The 15,980-nt window shown below is 47.3% G+C and overlaps 1 protein-coding gene across 1 annotated transcript in view; it reads left to right on the top strand.

Moving 5' to 3' along the window:
• SLC37A3 (solute carrier family 37 member 3) overlaps positions 1-15,980 on the top strand; it is a 175,945-nt gene that overhangs the window by 126,727 nt on the left and 33,238 nt on the right. The window contains exons 10-12 of the mRNA XM_086953054.1: positions 2,270-2,411; positions 3,784-3,885; positions 7,671-7,718. Of these exons, the coding sequence (XP_086809180.1) occupies positions 2,270-2,411; positions 3,784-3,885; positions 7,671-7,718 (292 nt within the window). The remainder of the gene's footprint in view (positions 1-2,269; positions 2,412-3,783; positions 3,886-7,670; positions 7,719-15,980) is intronic.

The following is a 15,980-nucleotide window of genomic DNA, read 5'->3' on the forward strand; positions in this document are numbered from 1 at the left end:
TACCAAGGCGCTACAACAATGAATATATATGCAGACTTATAGATACATAGCAGTAATAACAAGTGTTCCTAAGATGCAAACCCTAACTACATGTACCTAAGTGTACCTAGCGTGTATGTAGGCATAGAGCCAAGAATCTCCTTTAATAAAGAGCCAATCCCATTACCTGATGGGAGAAAATGAAGGACCCCGTCTTGATTTCGAGTTGGACACCCCGCGAGGGATGTCAGAACACTGCGTGCTGGAGTGTCTGCATGCAGGGACTTCAGCGTCTTGTGTCAGCATGGAAGCTTCTCCTCTGGTTTGCCCAGCGAAGATGTGATACTTATATACCTGAAAGGTACCCTCAGGGGTTCTACCTAGATGTCATGGTACTGTGAACCTGTTGGTCAAGGATGATGATAGTGGTGACTTTAGTACAGTTATTGTGAAAAGAATGGCAATCCTACTGTGATACTAAGAATCCTCATGCATAACAAATGAGGCTAGTTTTTGGAGAAAACCACACAACATTTATCAACCACTTAACTATGTAAAAGGTCAGCACCAGAGCTGTTATGTAGAGTAAGTTAGATAGGTAGGTAGAAGGTTGTGTAACTACCTCGGCCTATATTGGGGTACATTGGGGCTCATAACACTTTATACATGACCCAGATATTATGAAGGAGAAGGGCACCAGTTTGGGTGACTGATCACACCCTTTACAGGAAGTGCTGGTATGCAGTCCACCACTAGACTATAATGAAGAAGTATTGGCAGAGCCAATGGGTCTAGGCCATGAAACCTATTGGCTATGCAACAACTTTTTAATTGTTTTTAATCCTAGATAGCTGCAGTGAGTATGCATGCATTGAAGGTGCGATCTTGAAACGGGATATGTGAAAATATAAAGTGCATAAAAGATGGCTTCCATGCATGCACTTACATCCATGTTAGCCATATTTGAATACATTTTGTTTTATTTTTTTTAAAAAAAGGTTCAAAGAGGACCACTGTGTAAACACTCCCATTCACAATGGCCACCTTTGACTCAAATTTGTTCCGATAAAACTTAAAACCATTGGAAGATGTATGCCACTTTGAGAAGGCTATCTTAAAATGATCAAAAGCATTTAAGATGGCTACCTCTGATAGCGCAGTGGGTCATGAAAAGTTAGCAGTGAAGATGGATGGGATATAATGGGGGTGTTCAAGTGGGGATAAAAGAGAGAATGGGGATGAAAGATAAGGAAAAGGGAGATGGTTCATCCCATTTAGTGCAAAGCAAGGGCTGAAGACCGCAGTGGAAGAATGCCCCGTCCAATCGAAACACTGAGGCCAAAATGCTCTTGGGCGGGACAAATATAGGAAAAGGAAAGAAAGCCTCTAATCGGGGACAGGGTAGTTAGAAATGCACCAAATCTATTCAGTCATGAGCAGGGGTGATCCAAAGCCTACTTGAAGTATATGTAATGCATCTGAAGCATTTGGTCTCCTTCTGTAGCAGAGACCTAAAAAGGCCTGTGCCTAGACTAAAATACACACAAGGCTAGCCGTAAGTAGCTGCTGGTCGTTTTAGAATTCTACTGTAGCCCTTTGATTTCCTTGTATGTTTTGGGGGCGCCTGCCCCACAAAGCTCTGTTTACATTCTTAATGTATTGCCTTAATGTATGGTGTCAACTATCACAGTTGTTATTTTAGCCAGAGAAGCACTCGGACGAGGATAAGACCCCTAGAGTCCAAAAGGTCCAGTCTCAGTTTACCACATTTCAGAAATATCTGCATCCTTGTTTAAGATCCATTTTTGTCTGAGTACATTCAACTGAGTCTGACCTCTTTGACATAGTGATAAACATTCCCTCCACCTTCTCCCCACCCTGCTCATAGCACCAGGTTCTTGCCAGTTCATGGGCCCAAAATGCTGCAATCATATATTTCAAAATTATAATTTGCAGCTCCATATTCAAACAACATTTTTCTCCTTCCCTTCTTTGTAGCTCTCTGTCTGTTTGTCCTACAACTACATGTAATGCTCACATTGGTCCCTTGCAGTTGTGTCCTTGTGCTTCTACATACACCAGTAATGAGGCTGTTTGCTGTCCCGCACACAGATGCAATTCTGCTGACTCCACTTCCATGTAGTGATCCCAATTCCATACATGCACATACATAGTACAATATGCTCTCCTGTATTTGGACAATGGTATTGATTATTCTGTTTGTCGTGATCTTGCATGTGGTGCTCTGAGCATGCTAAGAATAATCTTATTTATGCTGTTGCCTTTCTAGTACTCTCTGGCCTATGCCTGTCTGAAGCTTGTGAATTACTCCTTCTTCTTCTGGCTCCCTTTCTACCTCAGCCATAAATTTCAGTGGAAGGAGGCTGAAGCTGACCAACTCTCCATCTGGTATGACGTTGGAGGAATCATTGGTATGTTTAAGTAGGGTGTCATAAGAAGAAATGTTGTGCTCACATTTGCTGTGATATGAACTGCATTACCTACTTGCCCTATAATATGATCACTGATATATGCAGAGAAAGACAAGTCTATTAGAACCTTCAGCTTCCTACATTGGCTCAAATTGGAATTTGGATAGTTACTATGCAGGCAAATTTAGTGTTTCTGCACAGTCCAGTAAAGACTACCCTCCTTAGTTAAGAACCTGCCCCATATCTTATGTTTCTCTCATGGGGTGTGCTTCCATGCTGCTTGTCTGAGCAGCATAGGGTCCTTGAAGGTCTTCCCTTCAAGGACCCTATACCAGCTCCATATATCGTACAGATAATTATCTTGTCCTCAACACAGTGTCTACCTTCTCTCTTCCCGTCCCAGATATTCCTTGTTTAGCTAAAATCGCAACACCCCTGTTCATAACAGACTGTCTGGTTGCTGTAATCAATGTATATCCCAACTCATTCTGTATCTTACGATTAATCCAGGGCACATGTGTCTCTTGTATACACAAGATGTCAGGATTTATCAACCTTACATCGGCAGCTACTCGCTTTCTTTTATTTACATTATTCAGTCCACATACGTTGAATGTACATATGCGTGAGCCCCTATCAGTCCCCTTAGCAGCCATTTATCAAAGGGCTTTCCCAATTGTATCCTTTTACCATGAATGTCTGTGTGAGTCTTATTATCTCTGTTCTGTTATATATGCTATGAATTGATTTTTTTCCTATAGGTCAATAAGGGGCGAGAGGGGGAATTGAGAATGTAAACTCGGTAGTAGGATAATACTCAGGGATGGTGAGCACTAGGTGGGCTATTCGCCAAGCATCACAGGGGCGATTGGCACTAAGGCCTCTATAATGGGTAAGGGTCACCGGGGGGTGGGATCCAGGGGTAGGTGGTGGGTTTGACTGGGGGGGGGGGGGGTGGGAGCACCTGGGGGTAAGGGGAAGGTGGGGCGAAAGGTAAAGGGGAAAAAATCACTTTGCTGTGGTTCCTTAAGGGAAGTTCTGCTCATTGCATGTCAGAGTGTAGACAAATGAAATCTTAAGCCTCACTTCCCTCAGCAGATAGAGCCCAAATAATCCCACATTGCCACTCCCAAATGGGCAGTGCTTCACTTTGCATTGCCTTCTTTTGATGTTTCACTCCTTGTATACTTGTTAGATGGTTCGTTGCAGGGAATGTTAACCTCCGTAGAGGATTCTTCTAGATCAAATGTATAGGTTCTGTTGGAGTCAGCATTAAGGGTATTTGTGCACTGTGAGAAAGTGGGATGTTTACTTGTGGGGTTCTGCTTTCGTTTGCTATTCTGTGCTGAGGATGTTTGTTTTATTTTTGCAGGTGGAACAATCCAAGGCTTAATCTCAGACCTGCTGCAAAACCGTTCTCCGGTCCTGGCGGTGAGCCTCGTATGCGCTGTAGGCGCTCTCTTCGGATACAGCCGTGAGTATAGAGTGGGGTGTTTCATTGTTTGACAGGACACGTTCTCTAGAGAATATTAGTTTGAAGCATGTGCAATCTCAATCACCTTTGAATCCTGCCTTTGAATAATCAGCAAAACACACAAGGCGATGGACGGAATGTTGCACAATGGCAAAACCGGTCCTAGGAAGCTTGTTTCCGGTCCAGGGAAGGCATGGCTTGGCATTTCGGGCTGGACTGTTCCCATGAGGCACAGGGTCAGACTGATTTGCATATGGCCATGTCTGAACTGGGGTGGCAGAGTGGGCTAAAGAACGGTGATGGATTAAACCCAGACCTGTTGACTGGGTGTGAGTGTTTGATTGGTTCAGATGCCACGTCCATCACCACCCCCTTTTGTACTGCTTTGAATAATCAGCAGCAGCATTTGAAATGTATGATTCTATGTGACTTGGTGAGATAAATATCCAGTTCAAATGAACTTTTGTTTGCAAATGGATCAGAAATGCCATTTATATTGAAATTGATATTCGTTCCAATCACTTGAAGAAAAAAAAATGTAGTTCATTTATTTTTCTGTCACTTCTTTCACACTCAAACCTAAACATTGGACTTGCTGTAAACTAATCAATCCTATTTTTTTATCCACACCTTTACACTAACCCTAAACCCAACTTAAACTCTATTACTAACTTTCTGCTTTTTTCATCTGCTCTCCCTGATGGCGGAGGTGGAGGTGTGTGTATAGGGGTCTCGTGCAAGGCTTGTGCTTGGACATCATCCTTCCTTTTAGCATGCTTCCTAGTTGGTATAGCAGATGTTGGATGAGGGTTGAGCGACGCCTCATGGTGGGGTTGCAATGGGACAGTTTACGGTGCACATTGGAGCAAGGGGTTTTGTTCAAACCTCCCCTTCAGACTATTTCTCCCATTGCATGCCACCATCTTGGGTCTCTTCTTTCACTTTCTTGGTTGAGAGGGATAGGATGTTGCCTTACAGCTTGAGCTGTCGACCTCGGAGCTGGGCAACTGGGTTAGAGTCTCGACAGGGACACTCTACTACCTGTGATTCTGAGCAAATCACTTAATCTCCCTGCTCCACCGAAAATGAATGTGTCTATCTGTAACTACACTGGTGCTCATGTAAAGCGCTCTGCTACCTGATATCTTCAGGTCAAGTTTGCACTATATAAAAATAAAAATAAAAAAATAAAAATTTGAGTAGCCGTCTTTCTGCCACAGAAGCAACCCCTGAAATATTTAGCAGATTCCACAAGTACAAATCAAAATAGTGAATTTCACATGGTTTTAATTTGATCTTTGTGGGTTTCCTCATGTGCAGTTTGTTAATGCTTTCGCTAAAAGCCTACTTTTGCCTCTCATAAGTCTAATAGCTGAAAGTTTTTCAAAAGCTGTTCTTTCGACAAGGCTGTCTCTGGTCTCCTTTTCTCAGACCTCTTGGTTAGATGCCAAAGCAGACTGTGAGAAAGTGCCTCTTTTGATATGGTTAGCTGCCACTTTTTGCCTTTTATTGATGTGGTTTTAATTGTGCAGTGCTTCTTCCCTAAACTATCCCACAATTGACTGTTCAGTATTGACCCCAGTAAATGGTAGCTGTCTACCAAGGGCATTGGGACTGAAGAGGGGTCCCCTAGGGACTCCTTACCTAGGCCAAGCAGACTGCCACTGCAGCATGCATGGCCTGGTGCAGACAAAATAACAATGCCGTCATGCACACTGCCTATATGCAATGTCAACTGGCATTGCCTAAGAGATAAGTCATTCCTTCAGCAGGCCTTACCAGCCCTAAGGCAGGGTGAACTATATCACTGGTGTGGGCATATCTGCATCAGCAGATATGCCCCTACAATATTCAGATCTATTCCTTACCTACCAACCCTGGTGTGGTGACAAACTGGCTGTGGCAGCCTGCCACCATCAGACATGTTTCTGCACCCGTTGGTCCAGAATCAATATACATCCTGTGATAGAGGTGTCACACCTCCACCCCCAGGATAGGCACAGTGTTCGAGAGGGAAGTTTCAAATGCCTGCCACCTTTGTAATGCGACCCCCAGCCTTTGCTGCTAGCAACAGATGGCAGCTTCTGATGTACACCTCAACATTGGGTGGGAAAACGTAGGAGAATAGGAGGTGTGCCCACCTCTGCCAACTCCATCCCTAAGGTAAGGGAGGAGGGGTGAAGCACATCTTTTAGTCTCTGCCATCTTGAAGATGGGGAACCGCCTCCAATCAGGGCTAGGTCTTTGCCCCCTCCCACAGCAGGTTGGCATAATTGAGGGTGTAGTCACCCGGCTAAGAGGCCCATTGGTCCTACCTGTCACTCCCTTGAAACGTCCCTAAATATATTATTTAGGTGGCTCCCCCAGACCATGAAACTAGTTCCTTCCGACCGAAGCAGGACAAAGAAGACACCTGCACAGAAGACTGTCGACGGCTACTGACTTGGACCTAGCCCCACTTGCCTGTCTGCAACTTCAAAGACCCTGCGAAAAGAACCACACCTGTCCTGAGCCAGCAACCTTTTCAACCCCTGGGAGGACTGTCGCCTTTGAGAAAGACCAGAACTCCCGAGGACAGGGTCTCTGTCCACAAGAAACCAACCCAAATTACATTGGTGCCTTCCGGATCTGCGATCCTTGACCACTCTGTACCAGATGCCTCCGACCTGGCCGACTGATCCAGGAAAGGTTCCCCCACCAATTCAAGTCAAGCTTTGGCAGACACCTCCTGGACACGACACCTGAAGTGTGAATCCAAAGACTCCACCTGACTGCAACCAGCACTAGTAAGAAAACCTGACTTCAAAGGTCACCCCTGCACCCAAAGCCCCTGGACTTTGAGGAGCTCGACCGACTGTGTCCCTACGACCTACAGCTTCCCAAACAACCTCTGCTCTCACTGATTTCCTTCGTGCAGCCTAGAGTTTGTTACCTGCAACCTGTTTTCCAAATCAAGTTTTTCTGTTGCATTGCATTGGGCGCCCAACACAGTCTTTGCACCCTGCCGCCCCTGTGCTGCTGGGGGTGTATGTTTGGTGCTCCATTAGGAAACATTAGGCCTCATCTTCAACTTTGACCTCTGCACCCAGCCACCCATGTGCCTCTGGTGGTGCAGTGTTTTAGCATATCTGAACCTTGACCACTGCTGACCCTGCAACCTGAAATCTGGATTTGCAAGTTGGTTACTTACCCGTAAAATCGCATTATTTTTATTTCATAAGTTAACGTTATGTAATTTTTAGTTTTTTGAAAGTGTCCACTTTTGAAAAACTAAAGTATTTTTCCTGAAAAAAATGTAAGTTTGCAGAAGAACATTGGTCTTAAAATAAAACTCAAAGCTTTTTTTTTTTTTGTTCAAATTGGTGTGGATCTTCTTTTTGAGTCTTGTCTCGTTTATTGGTCATTGTGTGCACAACAAAAGTCTTACACTCCTCTGTGTTAAGCCTAAGGCTGCTCGCCCACACCACCACTAATAGAGCACTTTGGATTTACATAAAGCCCTGTACACTTCTGGGGAAATCACTGGAATCCATGCAGGAAATAATCACCTAGTGGAATACTATATACAGCGCCAGCTTCCTACTGACAGCATCTGGTTTTTGTGGTTAACGGTCTGGATTTGAATCCATACAATGAATCTATGTATCTGCAGATGAAGTGATGAGCGGTCTGTGAGAACCAGGTTGGGTACAGTCTGGTCAGCACTGTAGCTGTTTCTCATAATCCTGTTCTATTTCTCTCAAAACATGCTAATGCCGCTCCTATTTTGTTTTTGTTTTTTATAGGATCCCCCAATAACAAGCCAATCAATGCCCTTATCATGGCCATTACAGGTACGTGCATTGGTCTGTCTCTTAGAGAAATGTAAATATGCTAATGGATGATAAGCATATTAAGTGAGTTGTGTTCTACTTTTATTTGTTGCAGTTTAGTACAGAATGAGTCCCATTCATTGCTAAGTTCCCTTGCTCTTTACAGTGGTGTTAGTTTACTCAACCTTTGACATTTAATTTGTTTGTTGGCACACATTTCTTACCTATATTGGCAGCAGTGACTGATTAATTCACAATCGACTTGCCCATAATGAGCTTTATTCTGCCCTGGGGATGTTCATGCAAAGCACTGGACTCTAATGTAGAGGGAAGGAGGGCATAGCTGGGAGAGGTAGCCTTTGACACTACTTTAACAGGGGCTGAATTCGCTCATGCCTCCACATGCTTAACTGTACACTTTTCCTGCCCATGTGGTAATTGATGTAATGCTTTTTCTTTGGGTGTGTCAGGGAGCCAAGCTACATCATTTTTACCCAGCAGATTTGGTGTGGCATTTTCTCTTTTATTGATCTGAGCAGGGTACAGTAGAAGGTCTGTGTGCTCTGTCCTGATTTTGAAGGTGATGCTGCCTTTTATGAAAAGCAGCTTGGCAACATTAACATAAACATTGGGCATTTGATATTATTTAGGTAATAATTAGACTGAAAGTATTTCTTTTAGTCAACATATTAGAGGATTGCACTGGTTGAATTGTTATAAATAAATGTAGGTGACAAAGGAATGCTCTTGCCAGGATTTGATGTAAATGGAAAATGCCCCCTCAAGGAGACTATCCAAGCGTTTAGGGCTAGCCGTTTTCAGCTAAGGAGTTTTAACCACCAGTACTGTGGACATCATATCCCCTGTGTATGGAAGTTCTCTTTCAAGAGCCAAGCAATGGAGACATTCGGATCTCATAGCACACATTGGATGAGATTGTCCTAAATGTGGTGGCCAATCATGAAACAAGTTAAGCAGAATTTTTAGTATATCCTATAATAAACCTAACTTTGTATTTAAATTAAAAATATATTTTGAGTGGAGTGTATGTTAGAAACTTTATTTAGGAAAATCATGTTATTGCTGTGTTTTCTTTGAAGTTCAATTCTGCATGCCCTTCCTTAGACATGAAAACAGTTTTATAAATTAAACTGCCATTTTATTTTTATAATTGAAATATAGTATACATATGTCTGTAAAAGGTTAAAATACTAGATGTAAGACTGTAGAGCAACTTTACTCTCTTTACAACAGAACAAAACCTCCAATGCTCTGAGAAACAGTGAAGTGGTAGCACCGACTAGTCCTTTGTTTGTAGAATTAAAACTAAATCCTTTTTTGAATTTACAATGCCAGATTCAACACTTCTAAGTGTTTATATGAGAAATGTAAGAGGCCTGGGGACACGTACATTTAAACTCTTGAGTGTGAAGGATGAGACGTTCACATTACCTTTTAGAATGCAGAGGCCGTCAAGGTCTCATCCTCTACATTCAGTGAGAAAATCCTTCTGATGGGATTACCAGAAGGATTTGTTTTTTGAAAAATGTTGGAACTCAAAGGAGGACCTTCTCTTGTGTCCTAACATTATTTTATTTCAGTTTGATCGGTGTTCGGGAAGCACATCTCAGCACCGCGAGCACTGATCCAAGCAAGGCAATGTCTCCTCATTCTGTTTTGGGTCTTTTTTGTGGCAGGCGACAGGTCCTGCTACACAAGTGGGGTATAATTTTTATAGGAAGAAGTGTTGGAATACAGAATAATATAACTTTTCTGTTATCAATTGACTTTCTCTTGATTAGTGACTTCTAAATGTGTGCAGGAAAGAATGTTGTTTGTAAAATGCCCTATGAATGACATGATGGTATAGGTGACCCCAAATATACGCTACTCCTACACTCCACATCTCGGGCACATTTAAAAAATGCAAAAGTTTCCTTGATGCCCATTTTTCATTCAGTAGCTTTTACCTTATGAATTTTTTCATGGTCAGGGCACTTAAAAAAATTCATAAGCTGCTGCTCAGTTGTTAGCTGTATTGGTTTTCTAAAACTAAGTTCTATCCAAGTGCTATATTTCACACACAAACTTGAGCTCTCTGGTGGCTCTAGATCCTTTAGAAGTGCCAGCACCTTTCTGCTCAAACCACAAAAATCCCATAAAAAGAAAACATACAATCGAGACTTCTCGGGTATCTCCCTGAGATTCTGGAACTCCCTGCCCCCTGAGGTCAGACTGAATCCCAGTATTGCCTTTATCAAAAAGGAAGTTAAATCAATATGGATGAAGAAACTTCTGTCTTAGAACCCTAGTTTCCAAGACTCTTGAGGACACACTCATTTCTATGAGACGATTGTTTGTTGATCTGTTTGTTTTCTGTTACTTCCTCCTTTACCTTTCCCGATTGCTAAATTGTAAAGTGCTCTGATAACCCATGTGGTCCTGTTCAGTCTATATAAAATCTTTTTAAATAGGAAAAATAAAATCCAAACACTATAGATCCATGCAAGCATAATAGTTGATCGATACAACAGTATATTACTTCTATCAATCTGCTTTTGGGACAAAAAATTACAGATGAAGAAGTAGCCGATTTTCCATTTTTCATGCATATTTTCATTATTTTTTTCTTATTTTAACAATTAGCTTCCTAGGGAAAAATCATGAGTGATCTACACAGTTAATACCATGCTGAATTCAGGATTGCATCTACTTTTTAGATAGGTTAATCTTTCAGAGCTCACAAGAGGGTTTCACACTTACAACCACTAGCAGCTTGTAGTGGAAATATGTCAACACAACGCAGGTTTTTACCCCGCGTGCCATTACAAAGCAGGCTTTACAACGCAAGTCATTACCACGACTTGCGCTGTAGGGTGCTGGACTTAGGAATAGTAAGATTTACTATTCCAACACCAGCCTACGTACAGTAGGGAAGGTTTGGAATAGTAAATCTACTATTCCCTAGCCTAGAGCGCCCTCCAGCGCAAGTCGTGGTAACGACTTGCGTTGTAAAGCCCGCGTTGTAATGGTAGTGCGGTGTAAAAACCGCATGGTAATGGATGTGCCCCGCTGCTAGTAGTACAAATCACAAAAAATAGAAACATTCTACTACCACTTAGAAAGATGTAAAACCTTTGATGACAAAACAAATCTTTTGAAACTCTGCTTGTTCATGGAAGCTAGGAAGATGGTGTTCTTTAGTGGTAGAATTTTCATGGTGATGGAACAGAAATGTCCTTGCATGGAAATGGACTTGTACCCCTGCCCTGAGTGCACAACTGTACTGTTGTATGGATCCCTATTGCTGACTTTTGTTGTAGTAGGCAAACCCTGATCATGTGTACGCATCATGACAAAGGCCTATCTCACGGATTGCGGTCCTTTTGGACTAGGAGGTGTGCCGAAAGTGCTACCCTCGTAATGGTGGAAGGTTTGCCACCTTCACTAGAAGTTAAGCAGCACAATTGCAATGATGGCAGCATACCATGTAGTGATCTGTAGGAGTGAACAGGTTCTTTTAGGTCATAGCCTACCAGACAGCAAGGCGTGGCTTGGACGCCGATCGGGATGGCGGCGTGAGCTCGCAGCTCCGCGCGGAATCCCGCTAATTCTCCTGATTCCTGCACCCTGGGCGACCCATGGTCGACACTCTTGCCCTACGAAGTGTGGGGGGACCACCGGGCGTTGGTAGGAAGTTGCTGGGGGACCGCTGGCCTCGAGGAGACCCAGATGTACGACGACCGAGGTGTCGCCGAGAGTGAGAAGAAAATGGCGGCGGAGCGGACCGGCGGCTCCGGACATCGATATTGAGCAGCCTTGGCGCCGACTGGTGGGGGGCTCTGCAGCCGTGAGATCGATGCTGTGGGGACTGTGGAGACAGTCCTGAAGATCGGGGGACAGGGAACCCGACACCGCTCGGACTTCGGGGACAATTGCTGGCCGCTATCCCTTCTCCCTCCCCTCCTCCTCCAGACTCCTGAGGGGGCAGGTCGGACAGTGCTAACCCACTTGGCCCCTGGAGCCGCGGGCATCAGCGGTGGCACTTGATCCTGCTCAATATTGGGAAGTTTGCGCCGTCCCACGAGTGCCGGGACTGGACGGGTTTCTTGGCCTGTGACGCAGTACCCTAAGATGGCGGCTACGGGAGGGCCGGTGGCCGTGGAGCGCGGACAGGGGGACCTGGCGGCGCTGTCCCAGGTGGGCGAGACCCCCCTGCCGGTGTTGGACCAGGAGCAGCGGCTGAACCGGCGCTTGGATGCCATACTGGACGCAATTACCTCGACCAAGGAGGCATTGCAGCAGGACATTGCGCAAGTGGCCACGGGGCTTGGGCTTTTGCGAGCGGACCATGCGAAGCTGGCGGATAAGGTCAAGGACCATGATCAGCTGCTATTGGACCTGAAACCGTCGGTGGTGACCGCGGAGCATAAGATCACGGACATCCTGGCCCGGTTGGATTCGCTGGAACGACGTGCGGAGGATGCTGAAGGCCGCAATAGGAGGAATAACGTGCGGGTCGTAGGCCTGCCGGAACTAATTGAGGGGGAGGATGCGGTGGCCTACATGGAGGACTGGTTTCGAACTGTGGTGTCACCGGAGGGGCTTACTCCTTTCTTTACCCTGGAATGAGCCCACAGGGTGCCAGCTCGCCCGCCAGGGCTTGGTCGCCCCCCCCCCCCCCGACCGATGGTGGTGCGGCTCCTCCATTATAAGGACCGGGACCTCCTCATCCAGAGGGCTCGGACATCGGGCCCGTTTGAGGTGGAGAACAGCAGGGTTACAATCTTCCCAGACTACACCCAGGCGGTCCAAAAAAATAGAGCATCGTTTCTGGCGGTGAAGAAGGAGCTGCGAGAGGAGGGCATTCAGTACTCCTTGCTCTTCCCGGCCAAGCTGCGGGTCATTCTGGATGAGACCACGCACTTCTTGCAGACTCCGGACGAAGCATGGCAGTGGCTGGAGTCGTACAGAGCGGGGACGGATAGGTCTCACATAAGTAGGCGAGATCAGCCTAAACATCCTCGGATCAGACAATCGCAACGCATCCGGTCCCGCAATAGGCGCCAGCGGGAGAAACGGGAGGCCCAAATGGCCGCGGACAAGAGAGAAGCGCTCGCAGCGACAGCGGCCATCACGAGGTCGCAGCAGGAAAGCGAACTGGTGGAGACGGACTCTGGCAGCGAAGGCAGCAGGACAGGAGAGGACCTTTCGGAAGCGGAGAGCTCGAAGGGGCCGGTGGTGACCCCTCAGACTTCTGATGGAATATTTCACGGTTGAGGCTGTATTGGGACTTGGAAGAGATCTGATGGTAGGGTGGTATCCTGTTGGCGATGGGTGGGTTGCCGGGTAGGGTGCCTCGTTGGCGGGACGGGATGGGGAGCGCGGGGCGTGGGCTCCGCTGGCTGGGGTCGGCGATAGCTCACCCCCCCAGGGCCCTTAAGGCCTTCTGTGGTGGCTACCACAGGTTAGGAGAATGTGTGGTTGGTTTGAGGTTTGGATCGGGGCTGACACTGGGTTTGTAGGCTCTGTCCTGGGGAGTGGGGTTTGGGGTGTTTTTCTTTTGAGAGTTTGTTTTGGGGGGGGGCAACTGCTTTGGTGGGGATGTGAACTGGCATTGTTTGACCTGGACTGTTCTCTGCTGGTATGGGGACGTTACCTAGCTTAAAATGCCTAACGTGGAATGTCCGGGGGCTACGAACCATGGTCAAGCGCCACAAGGTGCACGCGTATCTGGTGCGAAGGGGGGTCCAGATTGCTATGCTACTGGAGACCCATCTGACAAAAAAGGAATGTGCTGCGTTGCAAAAAAGATGGCGGGCCAGGTGTTCGGCACCACTTATTCAGCATATGCCAGGGGGGTATTGATATGGGTGAGAGCGGGGATACCGTTTCAGGTGCTGAACCAAGTGGTGGATCCTGAGGGCAGGTTTGTGGCGGTGGAGGGACGGTTGTATGGTAGGGATGTGGTTCTCTGTTGTGTGTATGCGCCAAATACTGAGCAGGCCCGATTCTTCGATGGCCTTTCCGGGTCCTTGGCCTCTTTCCTGGCGGGCCCGGTGTTACTGGGGGGGGGATTTTAACTCGATTACAGATGTGGTCTTGGACAGGTCTCACCCTCCCCTTGTTGATTCCCCGGTACGCAAGTTAGCCATGCACAGGAAGGATTGGCAGGACAGGTGGGGGTTGCTGGATGTGTGGCGGGAACAGCACAGGGACACCAGGGACTATTCCTTTTACTCAGCTCTCCATGCACTACACGTGAGGATTGATTCAGTGCTCTGTGGCGGGTCCCTGGCCCCATTGATCTCACACACGGAATACTTGGCTAGAACCATATCGGATCATAATCCCCTACTGGTACATGTCCAGTGGCAACGGGAGCGCTCGGCGATTCCAACATGGCGGCTCCGGCCAGACACGTTGGAGGACTCAGTGTTTAGTGAAGCTGTCCAACAGGGCATCGATAATTATTTCGGTGAGAACGAGGGTACTGCCACGAGTAGGTCCACTGAATGAGATGCGATGAAAGTGGTGGTGAGAGGGGTATGCCTGGGTCGGTTTTCGAATGCACTTGCGAAAGCGGAAGAAAATCTGAGGGATTTGGAGCGGTGCAGGCCGGCCAGCCCGGACTTGCAGGGCCGGTTGCTGGAAGCGAAGGAGGTGGTCGCTACCGAAACGGAACGGTTGAGGTGCTACGACTATAGGCAATACGCCATCAGAGCGCATGCTGAACGGGATAAGGTGGGCACGCTCCTGGCCAGACTTGCTAACCCTGAAATTAGGGGCTGCCCGGTCCTTAGCATCAACAACGCACTGGGGGAGACGGTATATTCTCAGGCAGCGGTGTTGGAGTGCTTTCGTGTGTACTATGAGGAATTGTACCGGAGTCAGTTGGGAGTGGAGGCCCAGGAAATTGCGGAGTACCTAGAGGCGAGGCAGCTTCCGGTCCTTGACGAGGAGGACGCGAAAGAGTTGGGCGGGCCGATCACGCTTACTGAAATAAGGGCGGCCATTAAAAATATGGCTCGGAATAAAAGACCCGGGGTGGACGGGTTACCAATAGAGTTCTACCAGCGGTTTGTGGATAGCTTGGCACCCAGACTGCTGGTGGTGTACACGGAGGCTTATGAGTCAGGGGGTTTGCCTGGATCCATGAGGGAAGCTTTGATTGTGCCGCTCCTAAAACCCGGCAGGGATGCGACGGATGTGAGGTCCTATCGCCCGTTGTCCATGTTAACGGTGGACTACAAAATCCTGAGCCGGATTCTGGCCGCCAGGCTGGCTCCACACATGACTGGCCTGGTGCACAGGGATCAGGCGGGGTTTATCCCCACGAGGAGCACGGCGTTGAATATCCGTCGACTGGTTGGGATAATGGACGCTGTCCTGGATGAGGATGGGACCCAAGCGGTCCTATCAGTGGACATTGAGAAGGCATTTGATAGTTTGGAGTGAGTCTTTCTGGATGGAGTGTTGGAGAGGTTTGGCATAGGTGAAGGGTTCCGCCGGTGGACGAAGGTTCTGTATTCCTCGGCGACGGCGCGAGTACGTTTGGGTGGCTTGGTGTCTGCGGCTTACCCGGTGGGTAGGGGCACGAGACAGGGGTGCTCCCTTTCCCCCCTCCTGTTCGCCCTGGCGATGGACCCCTTGGCGGTCCATGCTAGATCGGGAGACAGATATGCGGGGATAGACAGCGGCGGGCGGGTACATCACATCTCGCTGTATGCGGATGATCTGTTGCTGTATTTAGACGATACGGAGCGGGCCTTGGAAGGAGCGATGGACCTGTTGTCGGAGTTTGGCCAGTTGTCGGGCCTTAAGGTCAATTGGGCGAAGACCTGTGTGTTCCCGCTGAGAGCGGAGTCGCCCTGCCCTGCTCGTGACATAGGGGTGGTCTGGGAGCCATCTTGCTTCACCTATTTGGGAGTCCGTATCTACCACGTGACCGCGGACCTATTAGAAGGCAATATTGGAAGGTGCATACGGGCGCTGAGGGGCAGTATGTCCTTTTGGTCGACCCTCCCGCTGACGGTACTGGGTAGGATTGCTCTCTTGAAAATGGTGGCGCTTCCCCGACTCCTGTACTACTTCCGGACGCTACCCATTTGGATTCCTCAGAGGATCTTTAGGGACCTGAGGACGATGATTATTGGTTACCTGTGGGAACATGGCCGCCGTAGAGTGGCTCTGAGCACGTTGCTACGCCCCAAGATTGAGGGGGGGATGGCTGTTCCCGACTTTGAACTGTATTACTTGGCGGCGCAACTTCAGGTTCTCACG

This window comes from Lissotriton vulgaris, chromosome 1_2, assembly GCF_964263255.1.
Source record: "Lissotriton vulgaris chromosome 1_2, aLisVul1.2, whole genome shotgun sequence".
In the NCBI taxonomy this organism is placed as follows: Eukaryota; Metazoa; Chordata; class Amphibia; order Caudata; family Salamandridae; genus Lissotriton; species Lissotriton vulgaris.